We start from the raw sequence: 21,761 nt of genomic DNA, 5'->3' as shown, positions 1-21,761 counted from the left end.
GATAATCAATACAATTATTTTCTTTCCAATCATTTTTGGTAGATTTTTAGCATTTTATATTGTGCCAAATTGATGTAGAATTTCCCATGGTCAGCACCAACTGTTCAATCATTTAAAGCCTGTAACTCTTCAAACTGTCATAGATGAATGATATTACCAAATGTTCCATCAAACTTAACATCTTCTGTACAGATGCATGATGTTTAAACATAATGTTCAATAAATAAATCAGATATCATTATAACAAGTACTCGATCCCAAAGATTAGTACGACGGCGAGTTGACAGGGTAGTCTCGATACTTTTCTTCAGATCAAGTAATTGTTATTATGAGAAATTTATTATATACCCCTCTCAATTTAGCAAATATAATAACACAAAACTTTTGTGATCAATAACATATCTTATCTGAATAATACAAAGATTTTTTTTTCAAGAAACATTTGATAAGCGAAAAAAAAACTTCCGATTGCTTTAAATACCTTTAAAATATAAATCTTATTTTGGGCTAGATTTTGATTTTAATTTGTAATTCTTATATGAAATTGCAAAAACTTGAGATAAAAGTTAATTCGGGTTTCATTTGAAAGAATTATGTGATGTCACGTTTTCATCACGCGAGGGAGGTTTTTGATACTCCTTATTGTTGAACAAAAATCGTTTCGGCACAAATGCAAAATAAAAAAAAAATTGTGCAAAGTTTGTTACATCGATCAATTCATTGTGATCTCTAGTGCTGGGGCAAATTTTATGTTTACTCGTTTAGAAAATATATCACAAAAAATTAAACTTACCAACATAAGAAGGGGTATTGTCCATTCTCTATCGCGATTTATACAAAAATGGATAAACTACACTCAATCACCCAGCAATTTTCAGTAAGAGGACATACTTCTATTGTAGATTCACACAGAATATCTTCAATTTATCCCTGTTTATCACTTGTCCGATATAAACACGATTCATAAATTCTAAATCTGTCAACAGACGTGTAAGAGGAAAATTTCACACATACTTTTTTGCTATGTACATATCGGACAAGCAAGAGGAACAAGGATATTTAAATTTGAAATGTTCAACATCAAAACAGCACACTCGAGCTTAAGAAAAACTATCCTAACACTTAAATTACACAACAAGTCCTCCCAAAAAATCTACATGATGTAAAAATTATGACACTCCCCATCATAAATTGAACGAATTCGAATCTACACTACCTGAGGATACTTTTGTTATAATAAGACAAATCGTTTTGTTGTTCTTAAAAAAGATATTTAAAAATCATTTTCTTATATTTCTATTTGAAACTCAGAACCCCCCCCCTTCTTTCTTTTATTACTCCGCCCTAACCCATGGTTTATGATATGAACGAATTTTAATCTAAAGCTTAAACATTATTGAAGCTTTTGCATAAAGGAGTATATATGATAAGAGCCAATTTTGGCCCCCTAAAAATCAACATTTTAGAATGACATTCAGATATCTTTAATTGATATTTATTTTGTAGAAGAGATTATGTAAGAAATATTTCCAATATATTTTTCACATTTATCTGCACTCACTAGCCGTAAATGACATTAGAAATAATGCTATTTTTGCTATCTAGCAAAAAAAAAAAAAAGCCAAAAATATGCCTTTTTCTTGATGTTTTTTTCTTATGGAAACAAAGAGCGCAATTTAGAACATACATAATTTTTCGCTCACTAATTAGTATTGGATAGATACATCTTTGGTCAAAATATGAATCTTGTTCTAGGCTGCGCTCTATATTTTCAGGAAGAAAAACTGCTTGAAAAAAGCAGTTTTATACAAAATATGCTAAAGTGGCGGGAAAACCTGATTTTTATTATGTCATATTTCTTAAATAACAGCATTTTGATCAAAATGAAAATGACCAATTTAGGTCGCATATATAGCTCTACAATTTATAGCTATATATAAAGTAAAATTAAGATATTCATTTTAAGGGGCCAATTGAGACACTTACCAAATATCGCTCTTTATGCTTTTCTTGCCCAATTGTTTTTGAGAAGATTTCTAAGTGATACCGCCAGATTGTCAGAAATTCTTCATTATCTCCCTTGACAAAATGCGTTGAACCTTTTCTGTCCAAGGATGTTTTGTGGCAAGTTGGTTTAAATTGGCACATGATTTGAGAAGAAGACGAAAATATGAAACGTTTACAGACAGTCGGACAGACAGACAGACAGACGCCAGACACTGTTTGATTGATTATATACTGTTTATTGTCCCTCTCCAGAATATTTCACTGATATATTAGACGTCACCATTGCCGGTGAAGGGCTGCAAATTTAGGCCTATGTTCGGCACTTACGGCCTTTGAGTAGGGAGGGATCTTTTCGTGCCACAACTGCTGTGACACAGGACCTCAGTTTATACGGTCTCATCCGAAGGACCGCCCCATTAAGTCGCCTTTTACGACAAGCAAGGGAGTACTTAGGTACTGAGAACCTTTTCTAACCTGGAACCCCGCTGGATTGACACTATTTGATCAGAAAAGCTCAATTGATCCTTCGGCTCAGGCGAGCTATTACATGTAAACCGAAATCTCACCTAGTGTTCCTGTTCTCGGTCCATTCAGGTAAAGTCTGTAATTGTCTGTCTCGTTGGTTATGGAGAACTCCTCGTACTGTTGGTATAGAGTGATTCCATTGGTCAGAGTTATGGATACGTACAGAGACGGCTTGTGTTTGGTTAACAGATGAATGATGTCATTTCCTTAAAAAAAATAATAGGAATATTGTTTAGTAGAACTTATAGAGGAACAATACATAATTGATTTATAAAAAGACAGCTATAAACATGTACAATTTATATGTTTAAAAAAGGGAAAAAAATATCCGACATATCAAATTATATGTCTCTACTGAATTTCTTATATACTCAAAATAAGGATACAAATCTCTTTAAAAATAAACCAGAATGTATATACCCAACCAATAAGATAAATTAACTGAACCAAATCCCTGCTTGTACTCATTCCAAGTTCTGTTGAAATCGGTTAATCCGTCAACACGTTTCTGTATAACCTATTGGATTATTGAAGAACCCTTATTGATGTTATTTTAAAAAATAGTTATAAAACAATGCACTAATTGATTGAATATTTATTAAACTGACCGTCCATCCTCCACCCTTGGTGGTCATATCACACTGGACATTGACTGACCATTGGTTGTTACGGGGATAAATAATATAAACATTGGACAAAGTATGACCATCAGCGAGCAATGTTTTACAATTCAGTGGACGTTTACTCCCTAAAATTATAAAAGAAACGGGGTTAAAAAACAGTCTTGAAATATAAATATTTATACATAGGAAAATGTATCTTAGCCACTCTTTTCTACGAAAGCCCAGAAGGCTCATTCGAGATTCGAAATACGAGATTCGAAATTCGAGATTCGAGATTCGAAATACGAGATTCAAGGTCCAAAATAACCAATCAAAAGGAGGTTTGAGATTCAATTACTCCCCTTTATTATTTTTTTACTATTAAGATTTTAATACCGAGGGGGCATTTGAATAAATTACAACGCAAGAAAAAGTGTTATATATTATCAAAACGAATTTTAAAGAATTTATGGATTTTTGTCTGCAAGATATGCTTAATTAATTTATAATAGCTTCTTAAATGTTATAAGAGATTTATATAAAGAATATAATTACATATTTCGTGTTATCTACTTTGGTTACAGGGTTGTTGACATAACAGTAAACTTAGTTAAACAGTGCATGCATCCCCCTTTTTTCTAAAAATATTTTTTTTTACTAATGAAAATGTTCATAGAAAGGTCGGTTGTCAAGCGCCACCCCCCCCACCCCCAAACACGTTTTGGTACAGTGGTGCAGTATAGTCAAAGAAGTCTAAGTAGTAGTGTATTAAAAGAAATTAGGTACTAAAGGAAGTTCGACCCACCCCGCCCTATTTCACGTCCCGAAATAGGATTTTCGGGTTTGGACAAATTTTTTTCGTCAGTTTTTATTTTCAGGTTTGAAATAATATTTTGTCTGGCTCCCCATCCTCCCCGCACCCCACTTTCAGAATTGATGCTTCGTCTCTGTAATATTTAGTAATAGTTACGGGTTTCAAGGTGGATAGTGTTTGTGACATGGTATTAGAAAGTGGCCAGTGACCAAGTTTATGAAACCAATAGACAGCCCCTTAAATACGGATGGCTGAAACATCCAAGCTTAAAGATAATGACCCACTGGGAATAATAAATTAAATTAAAAAATCATTGTTAATCCCCCTATCCCCAACCTCGAAAAATAGGAGTTATCATGGTAATTGGAAGTTATTTTTGAATGGACATAAGCCTAAAGTTACTGCTTTCTATAGTATAGTATATCGGAAAATTATTACGGGAAAGACTAAGTGGGAGGGGGGGGGCAAATATGTGGTTATCAACATCCATTGTCAATCTTGCGATGCATGGATACAATAAATATTTATTCGATAGTTATTTAAAAGGAAACCGCTTGGGTCTCGCAAGATACATACCCAATCATTACACAAGTTAAAACATCTTCAAGATCATCGAGTTCTTGATCTTTATTTTCATGTAGATTTAAAATGTAAAATTTTCTAACTTCTTCCAAGATCTCTTGTTATTAGTTTACATATTTACCATCATTATTAATCAAGTTGTTGATATTCTTATTAACGTTATTTCGTTTTTCTAGGGCACAAAAATATTTTGTAGGCTTCATATAGAGGAAATACAGAAAAATTTAGTTTTCAATTACTTATCTTGGTCTAAGGCTTTGATAACTTGAATTAATATAAAAATCGTAGATACAATACAGACTGGAATTTATTTTATCTTATATCAAATAGTGGATGAGTCTAGCTTAGCTGCAGAACTGTGGCGTTATTGTTTTATATTTTAGTCTGTGACCATAGTGTTATTGTAGAAAACTCAAATATACTAGTAAAACCATACTGCTCATTTCATTGGGGGGGGGGGGGGGGCACAGCAATATATTTTCAGTTTTCAACCACCAAAAATTTCTTGACAACCAAAAACAAAGCAAAAAAAGTCATCAAATGTTTTTATTGAGGGGGAACAAAGTTGAGGGGGCACAAGCATATAGTTTTTATGATTTCTATAGTATTTTATATATCGGCAGAATCATCGGGGGGGGGGGGGGCACAATGTAAAAAATGTACCCTCATTAGTATTTCATATAAATAATAATTTTCTCCCTCATCAATGTTCTTATTAAAAAAAATGTCGACCGAAGAATTCCGCAATTCAACGATAAGACTATATAATATTCTCTATACGTATCTATTGTTTTGTTTTATGAGGAAAAATAAGAATTTATACATATTTTCCAAAATGTAACCTAAAATTCCTTTTTATTTCGTTTTAATACATACATGTATACCTTTTTTTCTTGCATTATCATTTATGCAAATAACCCATTTGATATGAATATATTCAACGATTTCTTGATAGTTAAACATAACAAAGGGGAGTATTGAAAGTTGAACCTGCCTTTTGATTGGTTAATTTGGATCTTGAATCTCGAAACTCGAATTTTGAATCTCGAATTTCGAATCTCGTATTTCAAATCTTGAATCTCGAATGAGCCTTCTGGACCCATTTGATATGAATATATTCAAAGATTTCTTGATAGTTAAACATAACAAAGGGGAGTAATGAAAGTTGAACCTGCCTTTTGATTGGTTAATTTGGAATTTGAATCTCGAGACTCGAATTTTGAATCTCGAATCTCGAATCTCGTATTTCGAAATTCGAATCTCGAATGAGCTTTCTGGGCTTTCGTACTTTTCAATCTCCTGAGTCCCAATCAGGCCTTTTGCGTCTATTTGTATAAGGTCAAGTCATATTATAAAATATTTAAAAGATTATGATTAATAATTGGACATCCTAAATTTATTTCACTTTTAAATCTCTAGAGAATAACTTTCAAAAAAATCTCTGTTTTTTAGTAAAATTATTCACTACTGTCAATTTTCTGTAGTCCTTCTGCGTAGGAGCAGCTCAAAGTCTGTAACTTTTCTTTTTCTTTCTCTCACCATATATAATTTTTATCATACGTTTCATTTCATATAGTAGCTGCAATAAATTATTTAAAGCAGAGTTCATAATGTGCCAGTTTTGCTGTGACGAAAATGAAATACCTTCAGATTCCGGACTAAAGTACCTCCATCCTACTTGAACTTCTGTTAAGTTACCAATATGACATCCCGAGTAAACTCGACATTTATTAGCCTGCAAGTTGACGCCAAAATACGTACACTCTGGGCCACACATGGCTGCACACATAGTTACTGAATATGCGTCATACTCTGCCAAAACATTTTCTCGAATAAAAGCGTCGTCCATATTTAGTTGAGCAATATACCGTTTCGACACTGATTCGGCAAAACTAATTGAAACAACAAACACGGCCCACAACAATCGCCTATGATTGTATTTATACATCATTGTTATTGCTCCTCTTTTTGAGTGGTGATAAGTGATTCAAATATTAGACTATTTAAGTTGTTTTTTAAACGAATTCTTTCCCAGTCCCTAATCTGATTGGATACATATGATCAAAGTAATCGAAAAGAAGGTGGGTCTAATTAATTAAACGACTTCAAATCACCTGAGTGGTTGTATTTAATGAAACCTTTTTTTCATACTTAACATTGAATTTACAGTCTAAAACACCTGACATTCAAATAGCGGCACATGTTTTTTTGAAATATTGATTAAAATACTTGTATGGTACAAACGTCTTGCAATGAATCAAGAAAACCAACTAAAGTATTTATTTTTGGTAGGGAAACCATAATATCTTTGAATTTCATAGTCTTTTGCACTAGTTGATATCAATACGCAAGTTTAGAGATTACATGTATCTCCCTTGATGCGCTCTTTAGTTGCGGAGGGGAGTTTTGTTACCGCGTAAACAGACTTTCGGGACAGTTATCTATATATTGGATACATTGCATCACTGGTTTATCGGATCTACATGATTGTCAGGATGCACTCTACATCTTGAGAATGACCAAAAATGTAAAAGCGTCATTTTAAAGCAAAAAATCGTAACAAAAAAGGAAATGTCCGTGGATGTGAGACTTTTCAGATAAGGGGAGAGATATGGACTCCTAATAAAACCAAAATTCCAATCAGTTATTCCTTGAATAGAAAACTTGATACTCTTAGATTTTTTTTTACAATTTGAATGTTACTTAGAATTAGACAAAACATGCGTTCCTTGGAAAATTCAAAAGGAAATTACAGATAAAAAATTAACTTATCATTCAGATGTGGCGAAGACTTATTGGTCATTTATCTATATATTTATGTGTATTTTAAAGTCTGATGAATTTTATAAGTCTGATAACTGTTTACAAAATTGCCTGCCCTCTTAAAAAATGTAAGTTTGAGCATTTACATATAGGACACATATAAGACACATTTAAGATATTCAAATAAATGACTATATGTTACGTTCAAATTACTATTCCCAATGGAATAATAATGAGTTTGAGTGAAAGTTCTAACCTTTTCAAATCACTTTTGGACTCATTTACTGGATTTTCAAGATCATTTAGTGCAAATAATGAGCTTCAAAATGAATCTGTGAAACTTGATTCAGATGCGCCAGATTTCCTTCAAGTTAAGGAAAATCAGAGGAGTGTAACAATAACATTTAATGGAGACAAGTACCCAATCATCTTGGATCTTCTACAGAGCGAGCTTGTGCTTTTTAAAAACCGCGAGAAAAGAAGACATGGGTCTATATATAAATCTCAAGATGATTCTGTCACAGCTACCATTTATGAGAAAACAAATACCCTTCACATCCAAGGAGATTCATATTTCTCGTGGTGCCAGAGATTTCTCAAGGATTTGAAGACCTCTGATGAAAATTTGGAGACAAGATGTAAGACCATAGAGGAAACATCACCCCAGTGCACATCTACTCCTAAAAGTAAGGCCCCACAAACTGATGAAGACCCCAAATTGAATTGCCATCAGTGCATTGACAGTGCAAAAATCATTAAGGAACTTTCAGATACGGTCCAACTTCTGTCAAAAGAAGTCAGTGATTTAAAAAAACAATTAAATGCTTCAAGGACGGTCACACCTCTTATTACAAAAGGAACCCAAACAGTTCCAAACAGGACAAAAGAAAAAGAAACATCAACAGAAGGAATTAAAATTCCTGGGCCTGGTGTATCCAGGCATAGTCAGTGCGAAATTAAAGTCCCCTCAACCAGTAGCAGTACAATGACAGACTCCAGGGAGGCTCCAGACATCAAGACTGCTCCTGTTTTGTCAAATCCCGCAGATTTCACGAGGGGAAAAAAGCAACCCGGAAAAAAACCAGAGGAAAAATCTGTACTCATCATTGGGAGCTCGATTTTACAAAGGATTCGCACCAGAGGATTACATTCAACAGTACAGGTCAGCACAAACAGGGGAGCAACCATCTCAGATATAAGGACAAAACTTTCAAGAATGGATGTATCATCATATCAAAGTATTATTGTTTTAGCTGGAGGAAATGATGCATCAAGACGGCGGGATGCAGAGGGGATGGAACACGATTTTGCGGAAATAATCGCAGACCTTCAACATCGGAATCCCAGTGTACGTGTGTATATTTCAGAAGTGTTATCAAGGCGTGATACGAATGTCAGTGATGTTAATGAAATAATTAATGATGTGTGTGAAATGTATGGTGTCACTGTGATTCCTACTTCAAAGTTCTTTGGAAGTGGACATCTTAAACAGGGATACTACTGGAAAGACGGAATCCACCTGTCAGACAGAGGTACCGCAGCTCTGCTCAAAATCTACGAAGGTTATGTGAATATACTGAAAAGCGGAAACGGGCGAGGAGACTTCAGAAAAATTACACCATCACTTTGCAACGATTCCTTCCATTCAACTTTCTGCTATTTCTGTGGGGAAAGTGGCCACATATCGCGATACTGCAGGCATGGGAGAAAGCTGGACTGTTGGAACTGTGGAGAGCTAGGTCACAAAACCAAGCTCTGCCCGCATAGCCACTAGGAAACGGGCAATGGAAGTATAGCCGTCACCAATTCCCGAGGGATAATTAATAACAATAATGTATATTCTCTTTTTAATAATTTATGCTCCGAATGTAATCAGGTTAATTGTTTATGTCGTGATAATGAGTTTTCATGTTCATTTTTTCAAAATTCTAGAATTAAGTCAAACACTTTATCTAATTCGCATAAATTCATTAAGACAGAGAAAAATATTAATAGGCCTAATTTTGCTGCCAAGAAGGTTTCACAAAAATCAGACGAATCAACTGTATTTACACCAAAAAATGATAGTGTAACAAGTAAAAGTAATTTTGGTTTGATGAAAAAGGGATTAAAATTTGGAAACCTTAACATTTGCCAAAAATTGAAGAAATTAAAATTCTGCTTCAAAACAAACAAGATCTTAATATCTTAGGACTTTGTGAAACCTTTTTGAATGATAACATTAGTGATTCTGAGTTGAATATTGATGGCTTTGAAATGGAAAGGAAGGATCGCATTCTGAGGGCAGGTGGTGGAATTGTAGTATATATCTCCGATAATATACGATACAAGCGTAGAACTGATTTTGAAATTGGTGATATTGAAACAATCTGGCTAGAATTAAATTCAAAGAATTCTAAACCAGTTTATTATTGTTCAGCGTATCGTCCACCATCTGCTCCCTCCTGCTGGGCGGAGGACCTGGCTAGAGAAATTAACTGTGCCTCCTGCTGTGACGATGCAGAAATTATCTTAACAGGTGACTTTAATGTAGACTTATTCAAAGAACCCCCACAAAGTTGGACATATGCTCTAGAGGAGTTTAGTTTTTCACAATTAATTACAGCATCAACCAGAGTAACTAATACCTCAAGTACCCTAATAGATCACTTCTACACCAATAAACCAGATAACATGTGTGAAGTAAATGTACCTTTTATAGCCATCTCTGACCACTACCCAATATGTGCCACTAGAAAAACAAAATGCATGCAACAAAAAGGAAAACACGTAGAAATAGAGTACAGAGACTTCAAAAAGTTCGATGAAAATAAATTCCTTCACGACTTAAAAGATGTAGACTTTAACAATCTCCTCCAGATGCATGACCCTAATGAAATACTAACTGAATTCTATGATTTATTTAATAGTATACTTGACCAGCATGCAAAGGTTAAAACAAAACGCGTAAAGAGCGAAATCCGCCCTAAATGGATGACACAAGAAATAAACAATGCTAGACATTTACGGGACTCTTACCATAAAGAAGGAGATATGGAGAACTATAGAATTTATCGAAACAAAGTTAGTCTTCTTATAGACAAATCAAAATCGTCTTACTATAAAACAGCTATTGAACAAAGTTCAAATCCCAAAGAAATGTGGAACTATCTTAATCAATTAACATGTAATTCAAAGAACATAACACCATCTCATGTGTTTTCTAATGGGGAAATTGTTGATAATTTACAGGATATTGCAAATACTTTTAATAACCACTTTACGGATATCTCTAATAAGCTTCTGATGAAATTGCCTAAACATGATTATGATCCTAATATATTATGTAATTTTGTAAGGTCTAAGCTTGATGAAGAAACCATCTTTAGTATTCATCAAATTGAGGAAAGTGAAGTTTTTAACATGCTAAATTCTCTAAATATCAATAAATCAGCTGGCATTGACTTTATTGGCCCGCGTCTTCTAAAAGTCGCATCCAAATATATATGTAAACCTATAACTCATCTTATTAATGCTAGCATAGTAAGTGGTATTTTCCCGACAAATTTAAAACAAGCCAAAGTAACACCTATATTTAAGAAAGGTGACAAAGCTGACCCAAATAATTATCGTCCCATTTCTATTTTACCAACTATATCTAAACTGATAGAAAAACATGTAGCTAAGCTAATACAAAACTTCACAAATGAATTTGATCTACTAACACAATCCCAGTCGGGATTTAGGGAACTCCATTCTTGTCAAACTTCACTTACAAAACTAACAGAAAGTTGGCTTAATGCAATGGATCGTGGTGAACTAATCGGCATTACATTTATAGATTTTAGTAAAGCTTTTGATTTGGTGAATCACGATATTCTTCTAGAGAAATTAAATCATTACAAATTTGACCAAACAGCTATAAAATGGTTTAAGTCATATCTTTACGACAGGACCCAGTGTGTTAAATTTGGAACATGTGTCTCCAATATTCAACCTGTCACAGCAGGAGTGCCACAAGGGTCAATTCTGGGCCCTCTTTTATTTTTATTGTACATAAATGACCTTCCATTACATGTAAACAATTCAAATATTGATATGTTTGCTGATGATGTTACTCTGTATTCAAATAATCATAATGCACGATGTTTAGAAAATACGCTAAATGCAGATCTTTGTGAGATTGAAAAATGGTGTGCTCAAAATCAAATGGTTTTAAATGTAGATAAAACAAAATGTATGTTAATGGGAACACAGCAAAGAAAATCAAAATTAGATAATCCAAATTTACAACTTTATGCCTCAGACAAAACAATTGAAATTGTTGAAACTGGAAAAATTCTTGGTGTACATATTGATGATAAGTTACAGTATGCAAATCATATTGACTCAGTTTGTAAAACGGTTAATTATAAGTTATTTACGCTTCGTAGGATTAAGAAATTTCTCCCTCTTCATACCAGGAAACTTTATTACAACGCTTATATTTTACCATCTATTAACTATTGTTTGACTGTTTGGGGTAATGCCCCCAAGCAGGACATGGACAGACTATTTAAATTACAGAAAAAGGCAGCAAGGATTATCCTTGATGCAAGTCCTGATTCTTCTTCTAAACCACTGTTTGAGAAACTTGGGTGGTTAACAGTTTATGAACTAGTTGATCTATACAAATACATATTATTATACAAAATTTTCAGTGGAATGATTCCCGAATATCTTCGTAATTTATTTGAATTTCAGTCTTCAACTTCTTATAACCTGCGATCCGAAACTAATTATGATCTTAGATTACCAAAATTTCGTACAAACTTATTCAAGACCTCTTTTCAGTATTCAGGTGTACATCTGTGGAATAAACTTCCCCAACACATTAGATTCTCTCATTCTCTACGAACATTCAAGCGTAATGTAGAAAATTACATTATCAGCTGTCGTACAATCATTTGAGCATAATAAGAGTTCAATATCGTATATTATACTGTTGTTGTTAAGATGTGTCTGTATTTAAACACACTATTCATAATTCAGTGATTGTAATTCTCAAACCTATATAACATGTACTTAATTGTATGTGATTAAGATGAATTGTATCTTGATGAAGTGTATATATTTTGTATTTGATATATGTACATATATATAGAGGGCCCTGGGGAAGAATAGTGCATGCACTAACCAGGTTACCTTCTTTAAATAAAGTTTTATTATTATTATCATTATTATTGCTTTAGTTTATAATTGTGAAATGTTGACTGTTTACAAGAGCTAGTGTATTTGGTAATTAAAATTAATTCAAATAGACTCCACTTAAATTAAGTGCAGAATGGTGAAAACATACATTTTTCAACCTTCCACCTGATCCTTATTTTTAAGTTTAAGGCAGAGGAACATTTCGTGTGACAAAAACATTTTTTACAGTTACTGTTCTCCTTACTTTTATTACTTCCCTTTAGCTTTATTCAAATGTGAAATGAGTTCATTCTTTTAAAAGGGCGTGGGAAAAAATATAAACTAAACTTATACTTTATTAATCGAAATTTAATGTTTATCCTTGCACACGAATCTTCATTCATATAGTAGTCAGATTTCAAGTATGGATGAATGAGGATTGCGCTAAGAACCCAACATTTTTGTGAAAGATGAAATAGATTTAGACGACATCAATAATAAAATAACCAATGAACAGAAAACTCCGTCTTTATTTGAGTAATTATGATAAAGCTCCAATCTATTAATAAATTTACAAGAGAAATAAATGACACTTCATCAGTGTATAAGTGGATCACGTGATACACATACATTTCTTTGTTATATACACATGATTCCACTTGCTATGTATAGGAGGTCTGTTTTTACTGCACCTCTATCTTGTATTATTTTATGGACTTCAGATCTGGAATACTGTTCGTTATCTCCATATACCGTATTTTAAAAAGCCTTTTTTTATCTGAATGAAAACAATTTTTTTTCATTCTTTTAAGTACATTTTGTGACAACCCGGTTATTGACAATGACAAATGTGAATAATTTACAGTTTTTCGAACAGAAACCTTTTTTCATAGTATAAAATACACATAATTTAGGAATAATGTTCCGATATTTAAAATAGTTTTTGTACAAATTGCTTTGTCGCTTAGAAGATAAGCTAAATTAAATAAATTGTTTACATTGTCCTGGTGAGGTGAAATGATGATCAACAAAATATATAGCAGGTAAGCGTTTAATTATCCATGTAAAATCAATTGTGTGTTTGAGGGGAAAATGGTTAAATAAATATTGTGTAAAACACAGCAGTAATGTTCTTGGAAATGGACCAAATTGTACGTCATTAACCATATTTTGCAATTATAATGAAGTGAAAATGAAGTTAACAAACATTATTTAACCTAAAACGCCAATTAAGGTAGTTCTACACTCGGCGCTAAGTGGGCTCGATCTTAAAAAAGCTGCTTTTAAAAGTTAGATATACATCCCAGCAACGGATAGACACAAGAAAAATTATATGTCAACATGTTCACTTTTCAGCTATTGCCTATCGAGTACCTGTCCCAAAATGTAAAATACTGAAATTTACCTATCCTACACTTTGTTGTATTTAAATGAATTTAAGTCTAAATATTCAACTTTAATACACAAGATAGAGTAAAAATTTGTTAGTAAACCATATATAATCATTGCTTTGCATGAATTATTATAAGTATTTGCACTTTGCTAGGCTAACGTGTCAAAATGAAATATGAGAAAATGTGCTTCACATGTCAATCTCGGTCATTTTAGAAAAAAAAATATGGACTCAAACTTCAAAAATCTGCATTCTTTTTTACTAAATTACATTTAAGAAAAAGAATAAGCTAAAAAAATTATATGTTGTCGCATTACTTTTCCTGGTATGAGCTCTACACTAAAGGGACCCCGATAATTTCATTCATCCAAAAGTAATATATTGCCACATTTTCCTTTAATTCTGTTAAAGTTTGAGTGTATACTTGTATTAAAAAGGTTTAACAAATTTAAAACAATGATAATACACACCCAATGCCTATTGTCCCGAAAATTTATCTTATAATACTCTAAAACATTAAAACACCACATGCCCATAAATTGGAGACATTGAAAATGGACGTGATTGACTGATTCTCACAAACTGGATGCTTTTGTTACAGAAAGTAAGTATGCAGCGAGTGAATCAACTTTTTTTTATATAATAATTATTATTCTAGCCTAAAGATAATTTTGCATTGTGATTGTTGGGTAAGCCGGTTTAAGGGGGGGGGGGGGGGGTATGCGTCTTATGAAATAACTATTATTCAAGGTGAATTTATAATTTGTGATGGATAAAATTAATTTAATTTGTCTAGGTCAAATCGAATTAATTACTTTTCTTGCGAATTATCACTATAATTCTTAAACTTGGCCACCGACAATAGTCGCCACGACTTTCATGTTCTCTGTCAACCGAAAGTTGTTCCAAGTCTTCTCTTTTTAATTAATTTATCCTTAAAGTGTGGAATCACTCAATGTGTGTACGTTTGTTGACACGAGCAACTTTGAGCAAAATCGTTACCGGATAATTAAAACGCTGAGTAAAAGTCAAACCAGTATAGTTCAAAAATCACATCTCGGAAAAAATAAGTGTGGTTCCGGTTTTACTATTCGTAAATGACGTAGTGCTAGTATAGACCTACTTTAAGAAAAAGAAATTCAGGAGAATACAACTATGCCTAAGGAAGTCCGATCTCAGGTTTATAAATTTAGCAGTTAAGTAATCAAAAATACTCGTCGCCCGCGCGTGGCGCAGTGATAAGTGCGTCTGCTCTAGAGTCGCGAAGTAAGAGGTCAATCCTTACATCGCGGGTTCGAATTCCACTGTAGGACGTTGAAACCGGTCCTTCGAATGAGACCGTATAAACCGAGGTCCCATGTCGCAGTTGGTGCTGGCACGAAAAAGATCCTTCACTGCTCAATGGCCCCAAGTGCCGAGCATAGGACAAAATTTATAGTCCTCCACCTTCAAATGGTGGCGTCTCCATATGAGTGAAATATTCTCGAGAGGGACGTTAAACAATATACAATCAATCAATCAATCAATCAATCAATCAATCAAACAATCAAAAATACTCATAAAAGTATCTATGATTCTACAAAATAATGTAAATTATCCGAAGTACTTCTTTAAAATTAAAGATTATAGTTAATCATATTATATAGGTGAAATTGCCAAATCAGAAAGAGCGAATTGAAATATCAGCAATGCATTTTTTTTAGAATTGCAAATTATTCAACAAACATGTTTATGTTAAAAATCGATAGGTTTCCGGGCATTTAGAGAAATTGTCAAAATTTTTATATTTATTTGGTATTTTTTGTCATGTATTTCGGTCATGTATTTCATAATACATAGTGTAAAAGGTTTTTGCTATTATTATACGACACCACAAATCACTTCTTATTTCACATCATGCTTAAAAAGCTTCGTATCTAAGGCTTGATTCAAGAAAATCTTGTTTCTTTAAAACTATAATATTTTTCTTATCCTTTTATAGGGTACAAATGTCAACTTTTATGAGACCTTTTCTATAAGACTTCTAAAACCCTTGATTCTTATAAAGATGAATAAAATGAAAATTATTGCATGAAAAAAAAATCATTTACAAGCTCCATTTTCATGCATTTCGGATTAAATATTAAGTTTTGGAGTTATCCTTCCTAGCTGAGGATCCTTAAACGAGAAAGATTGATTTAATTATAAATCACGAAAATCGGTTATATTAAAAGAAAATAATTAGGTTCTTCATTTCATATTACTTTATTCAATAACCCCTCCGATAGAATTGAATATTAAATGGATTCTTTGTTAATTTAAAAAAAAAAAACCTCAAGGATGGTATAGTACTTTCTACTTTTATTAATTCGTATTAACTCAAGTATCTAATAGATACCTTATCAAAAGTTCACTTTTTATTCCTCGAAACTAGAATATATGATTATGGATACTGCAAATCATAGATTTTTTTAAACCCCAACATGTTGCTGAAGAAATTAAATGCCGCTAAAACAATCCGTTTTTCCTTAAACTTCATTATGTCAGCAAAGGACACGGTTAATATAAGAAATATTCTTAATCACAAAAACGCCCAATCTTGAATGCATTAATATTTCAAGTTAAAGACTACACCTTGTATTTTCTACAAATATACTTCGGCTATTACTTTCAAACTTTTCAATTACCAAAAAAAAAAAAAAAAATACATGGCCTTGACATCGAGAATCCGAAACATAATCCTTAATCGTGTTCACCTTCTTCTTCGCCTATAACAATAGTCATAATTGACATGTTATTACAGGTGGTGTTAATATAGTTAATAATGAGGACCTTGGTTCACTTATTTTAAAAGGTCCTAAGTATAGGGAACCATAATTCTTCAACTGCGTTGGAATGTCATAAATATTATGGATTTAGCAATGCCCATTTATTTTTAAGGAGTAAAAAAATTGTCATTTTTTATGTCCATTGTAAAGTATGAGCCACGGATTCCATATCAGCAATTATTTCTTAAATCGGGTGAAAATTGAGCTTTTTATGAATGTTTAAAAAATGCAGAATTCTTACAGAGTTATCCCTCTTTCCGAGGACAGTAATTGGAAAGTGTACATCAGCAAATTTAAAGCATATAATGCAGGAATGCCAGATCAAAACAATTTTAGAATATAACTTAGGTAACATTCAGTTAATTTTATTTGAAATTTCATAATAATCTCGTGCCACTGTTGGGACAATGACGAAAATATGACACAGAATGTAAAATGCAAAAGTTGTCTTCTTTTGTTTTGCAGCCCGGAGGACCGGGCTGCTCTATACATATAAGTTTAAGTGTTGGTATATTGGGATTGGGGTGGGAGTAGTTATTCAAAATTAAAGGTTTTTCTAAACATGGAAAAGATTGTTAATCAGAATTTTCTTTCCCTTTATAAATTACGAGATACATAATATATTTACTTCCATAAAGTGAATCTGTAAAAAATATATAAAAATTATGTTTTTCGTATTAAATGTATAAAGTTGTTTATCATCTACTATCGGAAAAACGACAGTTCCCTTTTTTTAGAACATCGAATTTTACTTCTTGCATAAAAACGTACTCTACACAATCGTGTTTTATATTCTAAATTGAAAATTAAATACGTTTTTGAATATAGGTGATGCATGTGTCTAACTTAAATTTATATTTTATGCAGCCACATTTACTCGAGGAATTGAAGTTAAAAATGGTATAGTTTTTGTTTGACATTTATCCGACTATAAGTTTTCCAAATATTCGCAACTATGGTCTCCATCAATTAGACGCATGTCTTTTCACACATATCAAAGCGGTTTGATGATCAAGACTGATTTCCATAGTTTACTTTATATATTTCCCGGCGACAATTGATGGTTACATCAATGTTTTCTTGTCCTTATTTACACAGAGTAGCTTAAGTCTCATTATTCGTATGCTGTGTTGTCATTTAAAGAAATAAACTTATCAATAAAAATCAAAATTTGATTATAAATGAAGTTTTTATTTGACTTTCACTGTTTTCTTCACCAAAAGAAGGCAATCTTAAAATTTATTCTTGTTCACTTTGAGATTAGCCCTACTTTCGTTTTCGCACACGAAATAGCCTTTGAACGAAATTTCATTATTAAAATACTTAAGCATAGTTCAAAAACAAGAATATAACATTTTATCACCTTGACAATGAGGTAGAGAGACCGTCAGACGTTCAATTCACATTGTTTACATATTTTTCAACACACGTGTTGGCTGCCATACTGGATATGAACGATCCGAATTTACTCTAGTAAACTTTTGAAAATTCGTATCGCGAACAAGAACGGTTGAATACTTGCCTGCATGTGATATGCATAAAGTTCGCTCAAAATATAATTTAATGTGGAACATAAGCCCTTTCCTGATTTTCTTCACCAGAGACATCTCTGCCGTTAAGTGTTCGTACAGATCTCTATTAACATTACCATGGTACATGATAAAAAGGACTGCCATTTTCTCATGTGCTTTCTGTAAACAAATGAAAGAACGATCATACATACGTATTTTGTAGAAGTACATTGCAAGATACAGAATGTCTGACACACAGCCAATTGTACATGACAGTTTTAACACTGCAACTTCTCTACTGGTATTGTAGTAAAGAGTACGATTCATATTTGAATATTTATTGTTCTGCATCGTTAGGGCAGTGTTCCTCAATATATTCTATACCTTGCATTGTAATGTAGCCACCTGGTAAGGCGTCAGCCTTTTCCTTGTCAACCTTCTCTATTCGATTCATGTAAACTGCAAATTCCTCAAAACTGCAAGAGCATTCTCAAAATGACAATTCTTTCGTCTGTAAGGACTTTCTATATTCTGTATTAAAAAAAAACATATGAAGGAAGGTCTTAGGGTTTGACTTAATAGTAAACATGATATTCTTTCTTCACACAATTCATGCAATTGACGGACCTAGGAAGCTTGTACAGAACAAGTGACTTTCATTTAAGAAAATTTTCAAAAGACTGTAACACAAAAACTGACAATGATTCATTGAATACACAAGTTTCTCTTCCGCTTTCGAGGATGAGATTCTCCATTCTTCCCCATTTTAAGGTGTGCTGCCGATAGGAACAATGTAGAATCCTCCACTTAATATATCTGAAAGAACACTCTTTGAGGGCCACCCTTGTTGACGACATCTTTGTATTTGTACAGTGATGTGATCGAATGCAAAACACAGAATCAACTTCAGCATCATGTGTTCTGATATTGGATGAACAGGGTACATGAGTAACGAATAAAGCAAAAATAGGATATTTGGACTGTAGGTTTTTCAAATTAGAAAACTAAAAAATCACTAGAAAAATATATTTCATTTTGCTTAACTACACAGGAGGATCTGATACCGACATCATTTGAAGGACTCGCCAGATTTAATCTTGTTAATCCCGGTGGTAGATCATCACACTCCATCAGAATAACAGTGTGTTGTGGGATACGGTAGAGATTTCTCTGGGAGAGTTCACATATCACCTTGTGTTCTGGACGCCATTACGTAAAATCGTGATCTGAAGTCACCAATCTGAACCCCTCATTTCTACTTACTCTTAAAAATCGGTCAAAGGGCTTCGTGAAAAATACAATTTTCAAAATAGCTTCCTAAATGTCTTTTACTTCTTTCCTGATCTTCATTTGTGTACATGTAGGACTCCCTATTTTACATGTGTACGACACAGTCCTCCGATAGTCTAGGTATGTGATCCATTTCAATCTATTTTAAAATAAAAATCAGTCAGAATGATCTTTCAATAAAATTTTGTTTATCTGTTTTTTTATCTTAATTTTAGCATGCTTATTGTCGTTTTTCTATTCAAGAAAAGATGATTGGTTCATAGTCTATACTTTAAAGCACAATTAAAAGGTCATAAAAAGGTCTTCAGAAGATAACAGTTTGCATTCATCATGTTCATCACTATTTAATTCAGGAATATATATTTTAATATGAGAAAGTGGTTATAATATACAAACCAAGGTCGCATACTCTGAATCGACTTTTTAACAAATATCTGACTGATGCAACATCTCCGATTTGTACTTTTGGTTTAAAATATTGTATAATTACGATGGTTGATCCAAAAGTTCCTGGATGTTTGTAATATTTATACATGTATATATCTATTGTTCAAATTCATAATGAATGGATAAATGCTTGCGACAAATTCCTTCTTGCACAACTTAATAAAATGGATAATAAAACATGTATCTTCTTTTAAAAAAAAAAGAAACTGAAGCAATAGATTTTATAGCATTGAGCATTATGAGTATTTGAACATAATCGGAATCTGTAAAAGAATTTTGCAAACTAATGTTTCGATAAAAATTTTTGAAGTCCATTACTTAAAATAAAGAAAAATGTATTGCATTTGGAAATAAGCAGTAATGTGCATTAAATTACACAATCTACCTAACTTTTACATGTTTTAATCATAACCAAGATTACCTTTATAAAATATTCGTGCTAATTACCCAAACTTTGTAATTTGTTAAGCATACTATCTAAGTTTGATAAACAGGCAAGATGTATTACTGACCGAAATACCCAGACAGTAATAATCATTGGACTAAAATCTTACCCTGCGTATAATTTAGCAACACTCTCAATAAAGCTATCCATATTGAAGTACAAGGACGGATTAAGGTTGCCTCACTCCACATTAGAAATGTTTTCCTAAGAAAACGCACACAGAAACAAATGGGGTTTCAATATGATAGGATGTGACTACTGTCTCATTAACTATATATTATTCAGTGCCCCTTAGTTTCATTAAATATAATAAACCTTGGGATAAATTTAAATCAGATAAATCTCAACTGCTTTATTTTGTATATTATTGTTTATGATAATGTGCAATCATGTTGTGCAATTAGATGAAAAATACTTGATACTATGGTGATTGATAATGCTACAATGTACAGAATGTAGGAGTAAAGTTAGAAGCAACAACTCCAAAGAAGGACCTGTGAACCACAATGCTTGTTTTTTTATGAACGAAAAAGCATCTACTTATGTATCTAACGCATGGGAAAAATATAGACACCGGATTTAGATTGTTTAATGATTATAAATGAGATCAGGAAAGATGGAGCTTAGATAATCTCACGTTGAGCTGGTGGAAACGCTTAACAAGACAGAGAGATCCTTAAATTCCGGAAAGTTATTTACAAATATTGTAGGGAATGGGAAAAACTTAATTATAGTAAATACTAAGCATTATATCAGAAACAAAGTAGTCCAATCAAAAACCAAAGTGAATGTAATGATTACATCAGTCTCTTTAATTTCCATGAAAATTATTTTTTTTAACTTACTGAGTTTCCGAACAACAGACAAAAAGTTGATAATGCACTTAATTAAAAAAGTCAGTCCATTTTTGACGATTTTCCTGCACAGAATCTTTTAAAGGACATGACCATCGTGTCCATGGGGATATAAAACACTGCCGGACTCAAGGGGGAGGGGCGCACACCACAACCCTTGAATTTTCAAAGTATGATATGACTAGTATTAATAATGCCGTCATTTGGTACATAATTAACCGATACTACTATAATTGTGCCTGGTTTTACTCTTGAATTACACGAAAACCTAAAAGTTTCCGGGGGAAACTGGGTACACGTACACAGTATATATTAAAACCGTTTTAATAAGTGTTCAGAATAAACTTTTTCAGGTTAGTAAATAAAATATATAAGCACATGAACACGGTACTGAAGAAAAACGTCGAAGAACATCAATCTTACTTTTACACGCTTTTACATACTGGATTAGTTTATCCAAAGAAAAGTGTAGTTACTGTTACTTTTAATCCATTATGACAAAGTATTCAAGTCTTCTTTTCAATATTTTGCCATAGTCTAGCGTAATCTCCCACATCATTCAAAATATTCAGG

General features: G+C 32.7%; 1 protein-coding gene across 1 annotated transcript; it reads right to left on the bottom strand.

Annotated features, from left to right (window-relative positions):
- Positions 1–2,550: 2,550 nt before the first annotated feature.
- Positions 2,551–6,379, bottom strand: LOC134279914 (fibroleukin-like). The gene is made up of 4 exons (XM_062762329.1): positions 6,175–6,379; positions 3,141–3,280; positions 2,953–3,049; positions 2,551–2,738 (listed from the first exon to the last, which is right to left on the bottom strand). Exons 1-4 carry the CDS (start codon positions 6,377–6,379, stop codon positions 2,551–2,553), a joined length of 630 nt encoding a protein of 209 aa, XP_062618313.1.
- Positions 6,380–21,761: the final 15,382 nt, after the last annotated feature.

The sequence above is a fragment of the Saccostrea cucullata genome, unplaced genomic scaffold (assembly GCF_032062105.1).
Source record: "Saccostrea cucullata isolate Sc308-1 unplaced genomic scaffold, CSIRO_AGI_Scuc_v1 ctg882, whole genome shotgun sequence".
In the NCBI taxonomy this organism is placed as follows: Eukaryota; Metazoa; Mollusca; class Bivalvia; order Ostreida; family Ostreidae; genus Saccostrea; species Saccostrea cuccullata.
The sequence above is the reverse complement of the archived record's forward strand: the minus strand, read 5'-3'. Positions and strand labels throughout refer to the sequence as shown.

Excerpts from the sequence above, each read along its gene's own strand:
- LOC134279914 (XM_062762329.1), bottom strand. The coding sequence starts at position 6,379 with ATGGACGACGCTTTTATTCGAGAAAATGTTTTGGCAGAGTATGACGCA. Across the intron at positions 3,281-6,174 it reads CTTTAGTCCGGAATCTGAAG|GGAGTAAACGTCCACTGAAT; the intron begins GTATTTCATTTT and ends TTATAATTTTAG. Across the intron at positions 3,050-3,140 it reads CCAAGGGTGGAGGATGGACG|GTTATACAGAAACGTGTTGA; the intron begins GTCAGTTTAATA and ends ATAATCCAATAG.